This window comes from Chinchilla lanigera, unplaced genomic scaffold (genome assembly GCF_000276665.1).
Source record: "Chinchilla lanigera isolate Chin_1 unplaced genomic scaffold, ChiLan1.0 scaffold00011, whole genome shotgun sequence".
Lineage (NCBI taxonomy): Eukaryota > Metazoa > Chordata > Mammalia > Rodentia > Chinchillidae > Chinchilla > Chinchilla lanigera.
The window spans coordinates 13,236,143-13,256,703 of record NW_004955412.1 but is presented as its reverse complement, the minus strand read 5'-3'; the positions used below and the strand labels follow the sequence as shown (position 1 = coordinate 13,256,703).

At 36.4% G+C, this 20,561-nt stretch overlaps 2 protein-coding genes across 11 annotated transcripts in view; one reads left to right on the top strand and one right to left on the bottom strand.

Annotated features, from left to right (window-relative positions):
- The window catches only part of LOC102017209 (chromosome unknown open reading frame, human C11orf88), a 21,162-nt gene extending 19,129 nt beyond the window's left edge, over positions 1 to 2,033 (bottom strand). The window contains exon 1 of one of the 2 annotated variants that reach the window (XM_005378073.2): positions 1,644 to 2,033. The gene's annotated coding sequence lies outside the window, so the exon portion shown is untranslated. Of the gene's footprint in view, positions 1 to 308; positions 430 to 1,643 lie in introns of those variants that run through there. The other variant, XM_005378074.2, reaches the window with a different exon arrangement.
- Positions 2,034 to 6,442: 4,409 nt separating this feature from the next.
- The window catches only part of Btg4 (B-cell translocation gene 4), a 112,989-nt gene continuing 98,870 nt past the window's right edge, over positions 6,443 to 20,561 (top strand). For 3 of the 9 annotated variants that reach the window (XM_013511015.1, XM_013511014.1, XM_013511010.1), the window contains exons 1-6: positions 6,445 to 6,534; positions 7,304 to 7,846; positions 13,176 to 13,374; positions 13,847 to 13,981; positions 14,525 to 14,723; positions 16,776 to 16,939. In XM_013511015.1, the coding sequence (XP_013366469.1) occupies positions 13,202 to 13,374; positions 13,847 to 13,981; positions 14,525 to 14,723; positions 16,776 to 16,939 (671 nt within the window). In that variant the 5' untranslated portion in view covers positions 6,445 to 6,534; positions 7,304 to 7,846; positions 13,176 to 13,201. The other 6 variants (XM_013511009.1, XM_013511008.1, XM_013511016.1 and 3 more) reach the window with 6 other exon arrangements.

Here is a 20,561-nt window from a genome sequence, read left to right as displayed (position 1 = left end):
GGGGGAGGGGCTGTGCCCCCGGGTGCCCTGGGGAAGAGGCCTCGAGATGGAGGCGCAGATTCTAGACTCGTTTCTCTTCCTGGTATATATAGCAGGAGGGTCAAGAGCTCCTTCCCGCCTCTCCCAATCCTCAAGAAGCCCCACAAGTGCCCCCCCCAATTTTCACGCCAACCTTCACCCCAGTTTTCATGTTCTGCTCAGAGAAAAGAGCTTCCCAGGGGCCTCAGACATAGGGTCCTAGGGCCGAGCTTTCCAAATAGAAGTAGGCCTCAGTGGCCTCTAACTGCCTTTGAGAGCCCCGCCAGCACCTGTGTTCCTCGGTCTTCTGCGTTTACTCTCGTAGAAGCCTGCCTGGGCAATGGGGTGAGGGCTGGGTCTTCCAGTCAAACAGTGGGCCAGCCAGTTGGTCAGTCAGAGCCAAGTGTGCTCCTTATGAGATGAAAGCCACAGCTTTGTACTCACAGGTCAGCCTTAGGCAAAACTCTGCCTACCTCAGCACATGTTTAGTACATGTTCAGCACCTACTCTCTATAGTCTAGGACAGTGCTATCAAGTGATGACACATTATTTACCATTCGGGACAATATATAAAAGCTGCTAAACTCGGTGGGCGTTGCTCGTCGAAATAAAAGGAGGGAGGTCAGAGAAGGTTCACGGAGATGAGATTTGAGTAGGTCCTTGAAGCACAAGTCAGTTCCGACATTCAGGGTGAGGTCTCAGAAGGTCTGAGAAACAATGGTTTGTAACAGTTACACCTTTCTATCCTTACAGTTTTACATCTGACGATGTGCTTGTGTTTGTATTTGGAGTAGAATGGACAAAGGGGACGATTACAGACGATTGCTGGGTGATCACTGGCAATTCTTTCTTTTAGTTACTTTCCCCTCTTTTCCGTTAATGGAAGAGTCAGGAGGAGATAAGTATTAATATGCTGATTACATACTTTCTGGGACTCAGTTGGAAGTAGCTGTCCTCAAAGATCTAGCCATCACTCACCCACTAGAGAGCACTCATTGTTGACCCTGAAGGGTTAGTTCTAAGTTATTTTCCACAAAGGAAAACTTCCTAGCTATAGGTTGATTCCCCAAAACCAGCAAATAATTTCAAAGATGCTGCTAGAAACACGAATAGGGGCAAGGCCATCCAGACCATTCTATTTCCAAACTCACACTGTTAAAACAAGAAGATGCCTTTGAGTAGGTTGAGAGCATGATTTTTGAATATGAAAGATAGCATATTTTTTTTGCCAAAGGCATAGATTGTTCTATGCACACCAAAGTGAAGCGTAAGAAACCAAAGGGAAGTGGAAAATGTTAATTGTGAAACTTCATTGTAAAATTAAATTGTAAAAGGCAGATCATTTGCAAGTAACTATTTTGTCTTCATTCATCTTATATATTTAGGAGTCACAATGTTATAGAACACATTACATAAATTACTCACACACTCAAATATACATATATATATAAAACAAGGAAATAGCCTCTACCCATAGACAAAACGCAGACCTATAACTTTTGGGACCATATAGAACCAGTCCTGCTCTTTCAAATTGTTAGTCATTTTTAGCCAGTAAAATATTAAATACTTCCTTCTAATTGATTTTTTTTTATTATTATTAGTTACATTTTAAATAATCTTACCTGGGCTGGATTGCTGCCATCCAAAGCAATCGTTGTGCTAGGTGCCTTGGAAGGTAGATTTTTAAAATTTTCTTCGAAGTTATCAAAAAACATATATATATAAAAGTCATCAAGATGCACGGTCTACTGAAATAAGTTTTTTTAAATGCAGTTTATTTTGTATATAGTGCAACTGGAAAATGACAAAAGACGTGTGTGGCCTAGTTCTGTTTGAAAAAAATAAAATAAAAAAGAATGCTAGTTCTTAGGGTTGCTGTTGATTTGGCCTGCAGTTACTAGAGAAACTCCAAGGATCTCATTGCCTTATGGTGCATGTCTAGGCATGTCTGGAGACCAGGGAGACCCATGATTTAATCTAAGTAAGAATGCTCCTGGTGTTAAAAATGCCCAAACAGAAGATTGCATTTGTTTTAGACACACCAGGAAGGGACTTTGCAGGGGAATTGTTTACCGTTTTAATTTCTAGGCTTTTGGTGATCAGGGAGATGGGGAGGGAGCTCTAAGGAGATGAGGTGCGCTTGGTGATTAGGGGAAACAAAGACGGGTACCAAAAACAAATGTCTTCTACTTCCTAGATGAAAGACAGAACTGATGCGAGGGGGGGATGACAAATGGTGGAAGCAACACACTCCTTCCCTTCAACACACACACTTGCACCAGCTGAACATCCGCTGTCTTCTGTGGCTTTTGAAGGGGGTCTGAAGGAAGAAGTGAGGAATGAGACTATTAGAAACTGCTATACTGGATTTGAGCAGCTTCAGAGAAACCCTGTATTTTAAACGAGTATTTTCTCTTGGAAAACATGAAGCCACATTCTGGTTTTCATATAGTTCCTCAAATGTCAGATGAATGTGTTAACATTCATGATGGTATAGTCCTTATAAACTGGTTTATATGTTGGAGCAACACTAAACTGAAGTTAATTTAGTGCTTTGGAAAAACTAAAAATCAGTGAATCTGGTTAGTCAAGAGGGGAGTTTTCATTTGAACTAAAATGAACTGTGAGCAGCTTTTGTAATTCTAGTCTTCTGGGTCCATTTCATTGTACTCTCATTAGGATGAATGCAGTATATTCTTAATTAGCTTGTTTATGTTTATCAATTAATCAGCATTGTTGCTTTCAGTATAAAAATGTTACCTCATTTTTTAGGTAAATCAGAATGTAACAAAATAAGCTTCATAATTATGGTTGCTAGAGCTCTTATGGCTTCAGCATGGAAGCAAATATCTTGGATATTTTCTTTTTTTTTAAAGATAAAAGAACAAAAACATCTTAAGAAACACACATACATTTAGAAACTAACACAAAAGCAATACAAGCAATACAGAATCTCAGACAAGGTGATAGGAAATTAACAAGGTTGTTGTATTACATATTGATATCTTCAATTTGGATACTCAGATAAACAAATATAGACAGGTAAGATTGATCATACACTTAAACACTAACTGTTCGTTTCAATAGAGCAGTAAAAGTCGATAGTACAACTATGTTAGCTATCCTGGGTATACATATATACATATTTTTCCCCTTCTTTCTTTTCTCTTTTCCCTCATCCCAAAGAGAACTATAGACCAATCTCCCTAATGAACATAGATGCAAAGACACTCAATAAAATACTAGCAAACAGAATTCAGCAAATCATCAAGAAGATAATATACCATGACCAAGTAGGATTCATCCCAGGGATGCAGGGATGGTTCAATGTACACAAATCAGTCAATGTAATACACCACATCAACAGAGCCAAAGACAAAAATCACATAATCATCTCAATAGATGCAGAAAAAGCTTTTGACAAAGTCCAACATGCATTCATGGATATTTTCTATCTTTAGAGAACACAGCCTCCAGGGATTATAATCTAGGTGGACAGGTAGAAAATTTGACACATAAATAATTAAGATTGTCAATTTATGTTAATCATCTTAATACCACATAATATTCACATATAAATTAATCTTAACACAATATATGATTAATGTGAATGAAATATTTGCTATATATTGTATTTATATCACATAGAAATGTATTAAGTATCAAGATAATTAGATTACTAGGTGCTTCAGGAACCCTAAATACTAGTGTCAGTGTCATTATAGCCAGCACTGAAGTAAAAAGATAAGGAATATTGCCAAAGGTCAGGACAGAGAGAAGACTACATGGAAAAGGGGACTGAACTGATTCTCAATGGAAAAGGGAAAGTATGACACAGATGCAGAAATGTTTTGGCAGCAGAAAGGAAAAATACAAACAAATGCATGGAGATGATTATAAACATGGCCAATGGAGAGAGCCACCAGTATGCCTCCATTGTCCATTAGGGAAATAAGATTAGAAAGGCAGGTAAATAGAAAATAGATTATGGAGGACTCTAAAATGTTAGTCTAGGGAATTTTACTTTTGTATTTCTGCTGAAACAGCCCCCTGCTATGTATATAATGTATTTATTGTTTTATGTTGATTAAAGTATCCGTTACCCTTCCCTCTTTAGCAGTGGCGTGCATTTGTAAATGGATGGGTGAGCCTAGAGAGGTAACATCTAGTTTAAGGAAGGCATACCAAAAAGACAAAAAAAAAAAAAGACTTCAAATAGGGCTGGTTATAAGACTAGTTATTTCATCAGAAGTCCAGTGAATCTGATGTTCAATTTAGATGATGTTTTAAAATTAATTTGCCTATTTTGAAACAGTTATATTTTCATTTTATCAATGAAGTATAGCTAAAACTAAGAAGACAAGTGTACAAGTATAGACACATTTTATTTTTTTATTGATAAATTTTGGGGCTCAACTATCCCTTAGTGATCAAGTTGAACTTTCCCATTTTAAAATGAAGAAGGGCAGTTTTGGAAACTCTTATGTGCACAAGGTAATTTTCATGTTTGATTCCATTTGATTTCCTGCTATAGGCATAATATGAAGGGAAAACGTATCTTTGATGTGTCCATTCCTGTAGTTCATCTAAGTGAAAATGGCCAGAAACCTCATTTTTCCCAGTTTCTGTGGCGCCTCACCCAGAATTAATATCCTCACCCAGCCTCTGCAGACAGAACACCATCCTGTTGGTTGTACCATGCATAACTCATCTGATCTTGCCAAAAACAAATCCTTAAAAGACAATGTCTTTTTTTTTGTCCTTTTGAGACAGGGTCTCACTATGCAGTTCAGGCTGGCCTTGAGCTCACTTTGAAGCCCTGGCTGGTCTCGAACTCCCAGTGATCCTCCTGCCTCAGCCTCCCGAGTGCTGGAATCACAGGTGTGCATCACCACGCCCGGCAAAAAAAAGACAATGTCTTAAACAAGGAAATAAATGTCTCATAATGGGAATGTTAGACATTACATAAGAACAATGGGGGAGATGTTTTGCCCTTCAATTTTTAGCATTTTCCTTTCTAGTTAAATATGAGGTTGGGTTAGGCTGTGCCAGCATGGATCTTCTACTAAATTCTATGCTTTCTTCTCTCTCTCTTTTTCTTTTTTTTTTTTTATACAGGGTCGTCTTATGTAGTCCAAGTTGGCCTTGAACTCACTATGTAGTCCAGGCTGGCCTCAAACTTGCAGCGATGCTCCTGTCTCAGTCTCCCAAGTGCTGGCCTTCTGGTAAATTCTAATGTCCTTTCAATGGACATTACTCCTGGGTGCCTAATTACCACAGAAAATTCAATATACTTCAGTCTGAGCTCATCATCATTTGCTTTATACTGGTTCTTCCACTGAATGCCTTAATTACTTCAAGGATAACATTCTTCTCGTGGTTACTAATACTTGAAACTTGGAATAATTTTTTTAGTATTTCATTTCTCAGACCCTGACTCAGTCATGTGTCTGTACATCTGATTTCCTTCTCAAGACTACAAGCCTCTTGGCAGGAACATTTAAGTTGGTTTGTTGTATATTCCATAGCAGTATCTAATGTGTAGTACATGGTCAGTAAGTAGTCACTAAGCGAATGTTAATTATACCAGGAGGGGTAATTGTTATTAATGTAAAGGAGGTGATTTAAATCAGGTGTTTGAAGTATAATAAACAAGTAACTGACGGAAGTTTTTATATTTGATGCTGAGTTTCTATTTGATTGTTCTTTCCTGAAATCTAAGTACACTGTTGTTCTACAGTTCTATTCACGACTTCCAAGGCCTGCTTGGGCCTGTTGCAGAAAATAATACTAAGAGAGGGTTTTAAACCTCATCAGCTAATGTGCTTTGCCAACTCAAAGTGTAATGGAACAGTGTGTCATCGGGGAGAAAAGTGAAGTAACAAAAAATTATTAAACACCTGGCACCATTTTAATAATGTAAATACTACCACTAGCCATTTCTAATGGAAAATTTGTGTATTTGCTAATGTATATATTGCCTTTACTTCAGAATCATATATTATTTCAGCAATAATCCAGGAGTTGCTCTGAATTTTAGATTTGTTACTTTTAAGATAAATTAAAAAAAACCTTTGCAAAAGTTGGAGAAATGACAGATATCAGCCATAACTCACATATTACATTATATGAGCCCGGAATGTCTTCTTCCAGAAAGCAAGGCAACTATTAAAAAAATATTATGGGTCATATCAAAAGACACAAGAGCCAATATGAAGAGCTTCCTTCAGCTGAAATAAGTCAGCTTAAACATTATTAGTAGGTGCTATTCCTCCTTCGGGGCCAACACAACCATCCCACAGCTACTAGAAATATGAGACTCTAACGGCTCATAGCCGCACCTCTCAGGGACTGTTGGCCTCAACAACTGCCCGCCTGAAGTTATTCCCCTTTCAAGGATAGTCTGCAGTCACTGCTGACAGACTAAGGTCATGATACAAAAACTGAGCACCTGTGATTCAACTTAAAACACTTCTGAAGGCCACACCATCTCTCCAGCTTCCTTCCTGTAAGGTAAACCAAGGTCTCCACTGTAACTTTGTCGATCCTAGTGCTCAGTCCTATGTTCCTCACTTCCTTTTAGGTGTATCTCTCAAGAACACTCCTCAATAAACCTGAAAAATGGTTAGAAAAGATGAGAATAAATAATGCAAATTTGTCATCATAATCTGTTAAGTGTAAGGCATTATTAGGTAGTTAAATATAGAAAATAAATTTAAGAGCTCTTTTATGTGTAAGAGAGATCTATTCTATAATTTTCTACCTTTTCTGTATGTTAGAATCAGCTGAGCTTTCAAAAATCTTGCTGCCCAGGTTGTGCTCAGTACCAATCCAGTCAGAATGTTAGGGGGTGGGAGGCAGGGGTCGGTATTTCTAACACAGCCTCAGGTTTCCAAAGTGTAGTAATTTGGGAACCCATGCCATCGAGTGAGGGAATGAGAAACATACTGTGGACAACTGAAATAAATAAGAAACTCTGGAGGCAGAAAATCATTAGGATCTTACCCTCACTTGTACTTTATTTCATATGTCCAGGACATAGAGTAGACATTTCAGTACTTACTGAATCAGAATGAACTAACCTTCATTAAGTTTTAAATTGTCAGTCTTAGATATCATAGTACTCAGCTATACATTTCAAAAGTCCATATACTTGCCATTTCTCATACTTCTCAAGCATGAAAGATATTACAGTAGCCAGGGCAGACTCTAATATTTGTATCCCCCTCACCTCATTCTGCTGAAAGGTTTTTTTTTTTTTTTGCTTTTTCTCCGGTACCAGGAACTGAACTCACGACCTTTCACTTGCCAGGCAGGCGCTTTGCCGCTGAGCTAAATCCCCAGCCCCTCTGCTGAAAGTTTTGACAGTCACACCATTGCAGCCTGTCAGAAGCTACAGTGATATTCTATTACCACTACCAGTGAAGTGTTTATTTCATCCAGCAAGTGAGTAATCCAGGTCCAAAAAGCCCAATTTAGAATCTACTCCCTTAGAACACTCCTGGGACAACTATCTTGGGTTCCTTACAACATACTCTGAGAGTGGCCGATAGCAGGTTTATTGAGGAGTGTTCTTGAGAGATACACCTAAAAGGAAGTGAGGAACATAGGACTGAGCACTAGGATCGACAAAGTTACAGTGGAGACCTTGGTTTACCTTATAGGAAGCTGGAGAGATGGTGTGGCCTTCAGAAGTGTTTTAAGTTGAATCACAGGTGCCCAGTTTTTGTATCACGACCTTAGGCTGTCAGCAGTGACTGCAGACTATCCTTGAAAGGGGAATAACTTCAGGCGGGCAGTTTTTGAGGCCAACAGTCCCTGAGAGGTGCGGCTATGAGCCGTTAGAGTCTCATATTTCTAGTAGCTGTGGGATGGTTGTGTTGGTCCCGAAGGAGGAATGTAGCACCTACTAATAATGTTTAAATTGACTTATTTTAGCTGAAGGAAGCTCTTCATACTGGCTCTTGTGTCTTTTGATATGACCCATAATATTTTTTTAATAGTTGCCTTGCTTTCTGGAATAAGACATTCCGGGCTCATGTAATGTAATATGTGAGTTATGGCTGATATCTGTCATTTCTCCAAATAGTTTTTTTTTTTTTTTTAAAGTGGGGCATAGTAGTTAGAAACCATAAAATGAATAATAAGTGTGCTTATTGATTCTTAGCCTTTTCAGAGGACAGAACTAAAATACATTTTTTTGGAAAAAAGTTACAAATTTATATTAATATATCCACTTCAAGTTTAACATTACAAGATTTTAAGTTAATTTCTTGGATTTTATGTTCATAGTTCCTTACATTGAAAGTCTTAGTTCATAAAACTACACATTTGCATTACTCTACTATATTCTGTTTCTATTATATATTCATATGATTATTTCAAAATAGTCCAATATTACTAGAAGCAGTTAAGTTACTGAATAAGTTTAGAATAATAAATCCTTGCAGCTCTGTCTTTAGAATATATTTGAATGTTTTTCAGAGTTACTTGAAATATTTCATTTTTTGTATGTGTGGTTGCCACTAGGTATACTTTTCATCTTAGTAGTTTGTTTTTTTTTTTTTTTTTTTTTTGTTATTTTTTGAGACAAGGTCTCGCTATGCAATTCAGGCTGGCCTTGAGCTCACTCTGTAGCCCAGGCTGGCCTCGAGCTCTCAACGATCCTCCTGCCTCAGCCTCCCGAGTGCTGGGATTACAGGCTTACACCACTCCGCCTAGCTCATCTTAGTAGTTTGAAACATAGTAAATTCTAAAGATTAACATTTTGATTTTGTATTCATTTTAACCTTCTAAGTAAAATTTATTTTATACATCATTTATATTATATATTTCAGGTTAAACATCTTATTGTACCTTTATTTTTCCTGAAGAAGCCAGAGCAGCTAAATTGAGACAGAGTTAGATAAAACAGAGGTACCAATGAACTAATTTGCCCATAATTATAGAAAAAGTGGAGATATAACTTAGATTTCTTGATGTTATTTTATGGAGACAGATTATAGTTAGGAAACATACAAATTATTGGGTTTAGACTATAAATATGACCATTGAGTTTAAAATCTATGAAATCAGTGAGTACTGTGTACAGGTGTAAGTAGTTTTACTAAATTAGTACAAGAATTTTGAATGATACTAATTTTATGAAACCAAAGTGGTTTTAATTTTCTACTTAGGATATGAAGCTTATTGATAAATGCTAGATTAATGATGATTATAAATACCAGATTCATGCATTACTCTAAATATATATAAATTTTGATCTGTTGATAGATCAGAACTATGCATTCTTTTTCAAATGCATTATTCTTAAGCAACCTTTTGTAACTTTTAAAGATCAAGGTATGATCCTACAGAAATCTTAGGAAGTCCATATAACAGATATTAATTCATTCCACTGCATTCAATTAGAAACCTTGTCATATTTTCTTTTTTAGTTTACCCCTTGATCAAGTTAGGTGAACAATGAAACTGCATTATTTTATCAATGATGTTCTACTCACATAAAGTGAAAGACTAGAGACAGTTATGTAGTATAATGTTTATTTTAAAAAGAAAATAGATGCCTTATATTACAGACCAATAACATTGGCCTTAAATGAGACAAAGTTCTTAAATATTCTACCAAACAGTTTCTGAATACTATGGAAGTTGGGGTTACTTGGAATAGCAGGAGATCCTAAAGAACAAGGTATGTCAGGTTAAAACACCTTCTTCTTTCATGATAGGGTATATTAAAGGACATACAGATTTTGCAAGGTAACTGGTGAAATCTTCACCATTGACTAGCTTTCCCCTGCAGATAGAAGAATTGTTCAAAGTGGAACAAATACCATTCTGAAGAGAGCTCCTAGAATTTTGTCAAAGCCCTTGCATTGATTTTTATTTATTTATTTATTTATTTTTTGGTACCTGGAATCGAACTCAGGACCTTGCACTTGCCAGGCAGACGCTTGTGCTGCTGAGCTATATCCCTGGCCCGGTTTGATCTCTATTCTATTCAACTTGTTTCTTCATTACTTGTTGGAGGGAGCAGGTATAGTTAATATTCTTACCAAAATATAAAAATGACAGGTAACCAAAAAGATAATTTATTGAATGATAAAATGTGGATCACAAATAACCTTGACTTACTGTAGCGGTGATCTAAATTTAACATAGTGGGGTGAGGATGGAGCTCATGGTCGAGTGCTTCCCTGGAAGTCCTTAGTTTCAATCCCCACACTGCAAAAAGGAAAAAAGATATTTAACATAATGAAATATGATAGGTCAAGCTCCAGTATGTGTCAGGAGCCAACCTATGAGCTCATACCTGATCAAAGGGCAACGAAGATGAAATACAAAGTGACATAGAATAGGTTAAAATGTGTGGGGCCAAGGGGCTCTTGTCTTCTTGCCACAAAAAGCCCCAAGGGACTGGTGCACCTTGGCTTTATTCACTCAGTCGCAGGCATGAGCAATCAGAATAAAACAGGATTCATCTGTCTGCCACCATCCACGGTACATATCCAAGTAAACAACAGGGTCTCAGCTGTATTGATTTTCCACGCAGCGTGTCAGCATACACTTTCTACCTTTCTCTCTAGTGCTCGCAGAAGAGGCCAGTTAGGCCTTAATCTTCTTATTTGGTCTCCCACCAGTATCTAGTTGTTTTACTTTATTTGAATCATGCAGTATTGGAAATGACATAATAATAGGATAAATATAAAATTCTTTACTTATGTTTGCTAATTTCAGAGGCCACTTTTGGAGCACTTGCTTTATGTCACAACTGTGTTAAGTGCTTTATATAATTTTATAATTTAATCTTGACAAGAACTTCGCAAGTCAGTAGTCAGTGGTACTAGCAGTAGTAATAATATCTAACATTTATAGCGCACTTACTGAGTACCAGGTTCTGTTCTGGGCACTTTACACTTAATTCTCATAATAATCCTACAGTGTAGGCATGTTGTTATATTCCTTATATACATGAGGAAACTGAGGGACAGAAGGTTAAATAACTTGCTAAGGTCACACAGTAGATTCAGCTAGGATCCAAGCGAGTAGTCTAGTTGCAAACCCTTCACAAGCAGACATCACATCCTCTTTTTTCAAAAGTAGTTCTTGAAGATTAGAGAGGTTGAAAAACTTCCCTAAGTTTCTAGGAAGCTAGAGGACTGGGATTTGTTTCCATGACGTAGATTTTATAGTTGAATTTTAGCTACTCTGTTGTAGTGCCTTGCTGTACAAATAAAAACCAGGTAATTCAATTATCTGCTGTAATCTTGACAGCAACCCTATGAGGTCGCTATTGTGCCTCGCATTGTAAGCCAAAGAAGGGAACGTTTCAGAGAGATTTAACAAGTTATCCAAGATAAAACAGATAGTGAGCTGTAAAGTTGCAATTTTACACCCAGGTTCATTTGACTCCAAAGCCCATGTTCTTAAAAGTTGTAGGGTACAGGAAGGGAATGATGTGACAAAACAACAGAATTAGTGTGAAAGAGCACCTTTAGGTTCAGTGTGAGTGAGTGGTGGCAGGCAAAGGCCCCCTGAATACAGTATTAGAGCACGGAAGGCGACAGAGACTGCGCTAGTCTTTATTGGTGGAGCACTCTTGGAGAATTGTATGCAAGTCTGGCCCTGGACTTTTAACGATATACCCAAAGCTTATCCAGATGTGATATGTCTACAGGAAGGAGAATACTCAGCCTCTAAAAAGAGAAGACTTGGGAGGCTGAGTAGTAGTATTTGAAACATCAATATATGGTGGAGGAATCGATGTAATCTATAGTTCCAGAGGTAAAAACCAGGCTACATATACAGAAAATCAAAGAAGTACATTTGGCTCCATGGAGGTAGGAAGGACTGATTGGTGCGACATTTGGAGCATTTCAGAAATAAAGTGGATTTCCTTGTAAGAGATTATTTATCAGGAAATAAGAGTGACCACCAATCATAGGTGTTAAAGATTTACATATATCAGGTGTAGTGATTCTTAAAACCTTTTAGTCGGTACAGCATAATGATCATCTGGGGAACTTGTTACAGGCTGACTACAATGTCTTACCTACTAGAATTTTTACAGCACATCTGGGATAAGGTCCAAGAAGCTGAATTTTTAAATAAGCAACCTAATGATCTCAAATCAGGCAATAACTGACTCATCCTTCGAGAACTAGTGAGGCTAAGATCTCTTCCATTTATTCTGCAAATAAACATCTGAGTGAAAACGTGTGCAGTTAACATAAGGACTGCTCAAAGAGAGTTCTCTGAAGTTTTATAAAAGATCCACGACAAAATTCTTTAATGTGTTGACAGAGTTAGAGCTGAAATTAGGATATTAGCATTAGAAGGAGAGGGGTTTATTCTTACCTTTTGTCATAAAAAATTAGATTTTAATAGCAAAATAGAAAAATTAAAACCAGCATGAAAATCTTTGAGCACTTTAAATGAGTTACTCTGTACATGCTAAGGTGCAATCCAATGGAGTCTTGGAAAAAGCAATATATTATCCTAATGCAGAGCACCTGTGTAAAGTGAGCTACCAATCAGATTTTTAGGGCCCACGCTTATAAAAACTGCAGCCAGAAACTCACAAGGCAGGCATGAGTGAGAGTTGTAATCCCAGGCTGTAGTCTTTTAACTCTGACCCACTTTTTTGGGACTAGAAGGATTTTTCTGGCAAGTATAATATTTGCTTGACTAATCTTAAAGTGTTTAGCTTTGTAAGCTACATTTTCAAGCTGCTCTCTCTTGGAAAGTTTTGCCATTTGTAAATATGTGTCCTTTACTGTCCTATATTAGGATCCTTTTTGACTTAGTATTTCATAGTATTATGAAATAATATTTTATTACCTTAACTTTAATTAACTTGATATTTTAAAAACATTTTACATAATATTTCATTTGTTTCTTAAGTGTTTTAAAGTTTTAAAGATTTTTTTCCTTTGAACAATTATGAAACAAGAAAGTTAAAGAATTGGTGTTCTTAGCTGTTGTGCTGTTTGATGAATGTTGATGTGCTTATTTAGTTCACCGAGGATTTTTTTTTTCCTAGAAAATTATTTTTAATACATTGGGGATCTAAAATTTCCAAATGGCAATTAGGTACGGATAGTAAATCAAACTGTTGTCCCTGTGTGATTTATTGTTTCCCATTGGGGTTTCAGGACTCCTCATAGATTGCTCTTGAATCATGAGAGATGAAATAGCAGCAGCAGTTTTCTTTGTTACAAGACTGGTGAAAAAACATGAAAAACTGAATAAATGGCAAATAGAAGACTTTGCAGAAAAGCTGATGAAAATCTTGTTTGAGACATACAGAGGTCATTGGCACCCCACCTGCCCTTCTAAAGGGCAAGCCTTCAGGTAAGTGCTAGTATGTGGCAAGGGAAAGGGCGGGAACCTACAAGCAATAGCCACCTGCTAGGAGAATGAATTGGTTCTCTTGTCTGTCTATGAGTTGTGAAAGTTTTACAGACTCAAATTCATTTGGTTCAACGTGGGCTTGAAAGAAAGATGCGGTAGTTGACAGATGAAAATTATGGAGCTAGCTCCGGTAGATAAGGCAGATTACACAATTTCTAACATGTGTTTGCCATGAAAGATACACAGTGATATCTAGTAAACTAATCATGTGATTTAATGCTGCAACATTATGAGTCACTGTGTCAAAACCTGATACTTCTGTTTGTAAGATTGGGGCTGGGCGAGGGGACGGTGGGAGTAAGGCGGGAGCTGTGTGTATGGAATAGTGTACCAACAATAAGATTTTTTTGGAATAGTGCCAAGGTACCCATCCTCATGTCATTTTCCTTCCCTTTCCTGCTCCTTCCTCAAGATGTATCCGAATAAACCATCAGAATAACGACCCCATTTTGGCAAGGGCTTGTGCTGAGAGTAAAGTGAATTATTTTCACCTGGGACTTCCAAAAGAGATGACCATATGGGTAGATCCCTTTCAAGTGTGCTGTAGGTGAGCGTTCTCATAGTTTGTGTGCTCTGTGACCCTGGAAACAAGTTTATTTTAGTCAGGTCTCTATACTTTGTGAAAGGTGATGTTCCCGAAGTAGGGAGGGCATACTGCTTGGTTAAGAGTTTACATGCAAACTTTTATTTTCATGAGATGAAGGGGGAAGTGCAAAGATTTTGCAGAAACTTGCAGTGTGACTTTATTCACTGCACTCTATTGCAAACTGTAGGCTGGTGACTTCTCAGAATTATAGGCAACACCAGGAAAAAAGAAGAGTTACCGACAATGGGGGCCATTTAGTCCTTAGTTGAACTGAAAGAAACTGGTCTTTGTCATTTTCTTGAGCAATTAACCAAGATAGCTTTACGGGATGGCCCTACTAATTACTACAGTCACCAAAGGTCATAGTGTCCTTCACTCTGTTCTTTTGGATCCATCCTTTTTAAAATAACTTTTAAAAATTAGCATGTTGTCTCCAGAGATGTTTAGAGATAGAATTTGTGGGAAGTTGAATCTCTACAATGAATAATTTCTTTTCCTACTTAGGTGTGGTGAAAAAAAACATCCATTTACAATCGCTTCTTTTAAAGGCAAATGGGAGGAATGGGAATTAACTCAACAAATCAGTTGTGCTGCTAACAGAGCCTCCTTAGAGTACTCCTCCGGCTCATCCTCTGATGAAGAAAGCGGCAGCACGGAATCTCAGCTCATTCCTAAAGTCAGCAATCCTAAGAGTGTCTATCAGGTCAAGTACGCTCCAGCTCTTCTATTTTTTTTTTTTTTTCCTATTTTAAATCTAAAAAAGGTTTGCCTGGTGTAAACAAACAAAACATGGAAAGAATGAATATAAAGATAAAAACCCTACAATGTTAGTATTTTGGCAAATTTTTTTCTGTGCCTCAACCCCTATATATTACCTCTACTTGGCTGAGTTCTTAGGAGCTATGATTTTGTTGTTGTTCTGTATCTTCATACAATGTTGGAAAACATAGGTTTCCTTCTACTGACATTCAATCAGATTAGAGAGATTTTATTTTTTTGCCAATCAAAAATAACATGTCATTTATGGAAAGTTTGGAATATTCAGAAAAGAGCAAAAGACTATAATCTTGCCACTGAAAGTCTTTCTTCTTATTTTTTCTTTGGTACCAGGAATTGAACTCAGGACCTTGCACTTTCCAGGGAAGGGCTTGTGCCACTAAGCTACATCCCTGGCCCCTGAAAGCCTTTCTCAGAGAGATTTAAAAAAAAAAAACAACAAAAACCAATCACAACCCATTGAAAGATACACATATTTAAATAAGAAGTGAATTTCATAAGAGTAGGCCCCCAATACTTCCAGCTGCATTCAAATTGATTTCATAACCTGCAGTTTGAAAATCACTGATCTAGAATCTCTGTTAATATTTTGTATATTTGTTTGTATCTTTTAAGTGTTTATATATTAAAATGTTAAAGCAGTTAAAAATGTTAACATTTTAATATTCAAGTGACTTTCTTATAATTTACTGTTATTGAAATTCACAGCTATTTTATTTTAAAAAGCTACTGAATTAAAATTTGAAACATTGCTATACCAGTTATTTCTTGAGGTTTGACACATGGACATGGAATTACTGGGTCTGTAGATATGGACATTTTATTGGTTTTTGGTATATGACCAAATATTTTTGTAATCTCACTAGCTCATGTAAAAGTATCTGTTTTACTATTTTTCATAAGATTGAATATTCTCATTAAGAAATAGATACTTTGGTAATAATGGTATTATATAAATCAAATATTCAGAAAGGCTCTACTTGCTGAAATGTTTTAAGTATTTACTGCCTTACAAATTTTCTCTTCCTTACCCATTCTTTATTTTTAAATTTTTTTTTTTTAAACCAACTTTATGTTCTCTAGGTTTAAAAAAAAAAAAATAGAACCAGCTATCTGTTTTTTGCTTGGGTTTGTATCTCAATTTCTGAAAAGGTGATCTAGTTCCTAAAATCATCCCAATCATCTGTTCTTTAGAATTCTAGTGTATTAATAGGTCTATAAATTAACAGAATATTTTAATCCATGTTATAGTATCGACAGGTATTTCCTCTCAAGGTTTTCTAAACTATATGTATGTATGTGTATATGTTTTGTTTTGTTTTTGTTTTTTTTTTTCCTCCGGTACCAGGAACCGAACTCACGACATTGTGCTTGCCAGGCAGGCGCTTGTGTATATGTTTATATTATAGTTTCTATGTAGTTTTATTTGTATAACAGTTTAAGTTATAGTAAAATATTTGCCCTATTTTTATTTTTATTTTTATTTTTTATTTTATTTTTTCTCTGGTACCAGGAACCGAACTCATGACCTTGCGCTTGCCAGGCAGGTGCTTTTTGCCTCTGAGCTAAATCCCCAGCCCCTTGCCCTATTTTTAGACTTAGATTTTTTTTTCTCTTTAGGGATCAGGGCTTTAGTCAACAAAATTCTTTTATGGCAGAATCTCCTCAAAGTCAGATCTGTAAAACATCTGTATCAGCCATCTGGAATGTTTACAAAGGTTTTCCTGGGTCATCTTGGCCTGGGGGATCACAATGAGGCAGTTTTGGATTAGGGTGGCAGAAGACAGGTAGGGATGAGATAGCTGGGGAGAACTCAAGGATATACACAAATTTGAACGTGTGTTTTAGAAATTTTTAGTTGGAGTAAAGAATTTCTTTTGTTAAAATGTATAAAGGGACCTTACTTAAGTTTAAGGTATATACAGTTCTGGCAAAATTCCCAAAGATGATTATCTACATTCATTTTCATTCCTTCCAGGCTGAAAACTTGAAACAGCCCTACCCATCTTGGCTCCATGTCCCCCGCAGAAAAAATGTGGCAGATGGCGGCCGTGCAGGAGTCCTCCCGAGCCGGACTGCTCATCAAGCTGCACATAGGAACCCCAAGTGCTACAGGCCTGTCGCTGGGCACCGCGTGGACAGGTACCACTGGATCAACTCAAACCGATAATACAGAGGCAAAGTTGCAGTGAGAGAGCTTAAAGGTCAGGCTTTGTCTTCCCTAAAATGAAAACGAGGCTGAGGCTGTTGAGCGGCCCATGAAATAGAAAAAATTAGCCACATTGGGGATCATAGTGCACAATGGTGAATCCTCTCTCATAGATTAAGACTCTACTCGTAGCTGTACTTTTAATTTTCATTTAATTTTTTAACGAAATTTTATGTTAACACTTAATGTACCCAGTAAGGTAACAGAATGAAGGTATTAACCTGTGACAAAATTCAATGAATTATGAAGAGTAACAATTTAAATAAACATACTGTGTTTTTAATACTGTATTGATGGATTGTTGCTAGGAAGTTTTAAAATTTGTGTTTCTTCATGAACAATTGTTTAGAGAGTGCTTTGATAACACAGTGTTCTGGCTTCAACTTTATTTCTTGCTGTAGTTGTTCTATTTTACATGTTCAGTAAGAGCTTAAGAATTACTCTTTTAAGATACAGAATTCCATTCTTTATGTCTTTAAAAATTTATGAGATTTATAAAAATGATACTTACTTATAATGAATTGAAGCAAAATAGGACAACATACCACTAAGAAAATAAAAATATCTACCATCCAGCTAAAGCTGATCATTATTAACAAATCTTTCCATTTTTTGTATATAGGTACCGATGTAGAAATACATATACAGACAAGCAATTTGATAAGAATCTCGTACTAGAGGTAGTAGTTAATATTTGAATTTAATTCTATTTGATCTTAGAAAAAAAAAACTAAAGTGTACTATAATGTCCAGTAGCTTTTCTACCACAAAAAATTTTAAGTATTCTCTAGAATGGAAAAAGAAAATCATCAGGCAACTGGAACAGTCCTTAAACCTCCCCTTCATTTTATGTATATTATTTGTTGCCATGCCAACTATAGAAATTAGCATCCTTAATTTTTTGTCCCTTTGTCCCATGTTATTTTTAATGTCCAGTTTTAAAATTTATGTTCTATCCTAAACCTAAATAGATTTTGTTTATAGTTCTATATTTAAGTGGATTAAATGCTCATCAATATGTGAGGTGTGTTTTGTTTCATCTTTGTTTAGCTGGATTTTATTAATAAACTTTTCCACAAATAGCTTATAGATGTTAAATTCTGTGAATTCATTTGAAATATAACTTGAGGCCATGTTTTCTTTGCCTTTTCATTTCATGTATCACACTAATCTTTCTGGCATTATATGTTGCCGTGGAAAGATCAGTGGCCAGTTTGATTTCTTGAACTCTCTGACACTTATACCAACAACGTGCACTTACTTTTTTAGGTGACCTCTTTTTTGCTAGTGTGAAAAATTCATTCCTTACACTTAAAATGGAGTTGATCATTCTGTATCATTTTTCTTGAAACACTATGGCTTTCTGATCTGTAGATATATCTCCCCCCCGCCCCTCCCCCCCGGCTTTCTTCCGGTACCAGGAATTGAACTCACGACCTTGCACTTGCCAGGCAGGTGCTTTGCCGCTGAGCTAAATCCCCGGCCCCCTGTAGATTTATCTTTTTGAGTGAGATTTAGTAGTCTCATCTTTGAATCCTTTCTTTCCATGGATACCAGCTGTATTCATGCAGGATCATTTTTTCTGTCCTTAATAATATCTATTACTTATCTAATGGTTTTCAACTCCTCCCCTCCCCAGAGAGGAGGGCCTGACGCATGCTAGGGAAGTTTTGTACCACTGAACTACATCCTCATTCCCTTTCATCTTAAATTTATAAAGAAAACTGATTGTCTCAAAGCTTTTATTTTTGTCAACATGTATCAGTAGTTTATTCCTTATTGTATGGATATAGCGTAGTTTGTTTAATCATTTACTTGTTGAACGACTGGATTGTTTCTGGATAGTATGAATCTAGCTGCTATAAACATTTGTGTGTATGATGGGTGAACATAAGTTCTTTCTCTGAGATAAATGCCTAAGCACATAATTAATGGGCCATTTGGTAGCTGCATGCCTAGTTTAAGAAGCAATCTAAATATTTTGGAGTAGATGTTCTGTTTTATATTTCTGTCAGCAGCATATGATTGAACCAGTTTCTCTACATTCTTGCCAGCCTCTTCTGTTACTATTTTTGTCTTAGCCCTTCTGATGGGTGTGTAGTAAAATCTCTTGTTGTTTTCTAGTTTTATTTCATTGTGATCAGAGAATATACGTACTATGATTTCTTTTTTTAAAGAAAAATATGCTGAGCTGGGTGTGATGGTGTATGCCTATAATCTCAGCACTTTGGAGGCTGAGGCAGGAGGATCACCACAAGATGGAGACCAGGTTGGATTATATAGTGAGTTCAAGGCCAGCCTGAAGTACTTAGCAAAACCTTGTCTCAAAAAACCAAAAAAAATTTGTTTTGCTGAGACTTATTTTGTGGCCTAACATGTGATCTATCCTGGAGAATATCCCATGTGCTGGTAGGAAGAATTTTATAGCTGTTGGGTTAAATGTTTTGTAAATGTACATAAAGTCTACTTGGTCTATAGTATAACTTAATTCCAATGTTTTTTTTTGGTTAATTATTTGTTGGATAGTAGTCTAGATGACCTGTTCATTGATGAAAGTGGGGTATTGAAGCCTCTATTATTGTATTAGAATCTATCTCTCCCTTTGGGGCTAATAATGCCTGCTTTATATAATTGGATATACCAACATTGGAATGAAAAAATGAATGAATGAATCTATCTATCTATCTGTCTGTCTATATATGGATCCCTGTATTATATAGTGATCTTCTTTGTCTCTTTTTATGTTTCTGAATTTTGTTTTTGAATTGTTTTTTAATGTTTTATCTAATAGATAGCTACTCTTGTTTGCTTTGGTTTTTCACTGGCATGGTGTATCTTTTTTCATACCTTCCCCTTTCAATCTGCTTGCATCTACTGTTGAACTGAGTCTCTGGTAGGCAGAGTATTGTTGGGCTTTATTTTTAAACTCTGTTTAGCCAGTCTGTATCTTTTATTTGCAGAATTTAATCCATTTACATTCAATTTAATTATTGATAAGTATAAGCATACTCCTGCCATTTTGGGGTTTTATTTTCCTGGTTGTTTTGTATATTTCTTACTCCTTTGTTCTTTTCTTGTTCATCATTGTGGACTGGTACTTTCCTGTACTGATAAGGTTTGATTCTCTTTTTTCTCTTTTGCATATCTATTCTGCTGTTGGGTTTTATACATTGGCCTTTTTTTTTTCTATTTGCAATATATAGTTATCATCCTTTCTCTTCTAACATGAGACTCCCTTAGTCATTTCTTGTAAGACCATCCTGTGGTGATGAATTTCTTCAGTGTTTGCTTATCATGAAAGGTCTTTATTTATCCTTTACTTCTGAAAAATAGTTTTGTTGCGTATTTAAACTTCTTTGTCAGGCCATTTGTTGCTTTCCTTTTTCTTGTGATCTGTGGCTAGAATTACTGTGTTCCTTTAGAGGTATCATGACTGACTCTGTTTTCTCATGCTTCTTGTTTCTCTGTTGATTTTTATGCATCTGGTAGGTCAGTTGCTTCTACCAATTTTGTAGGATAACTTAATGGTAAAAGACTTTCTATTAGTGATGTGTC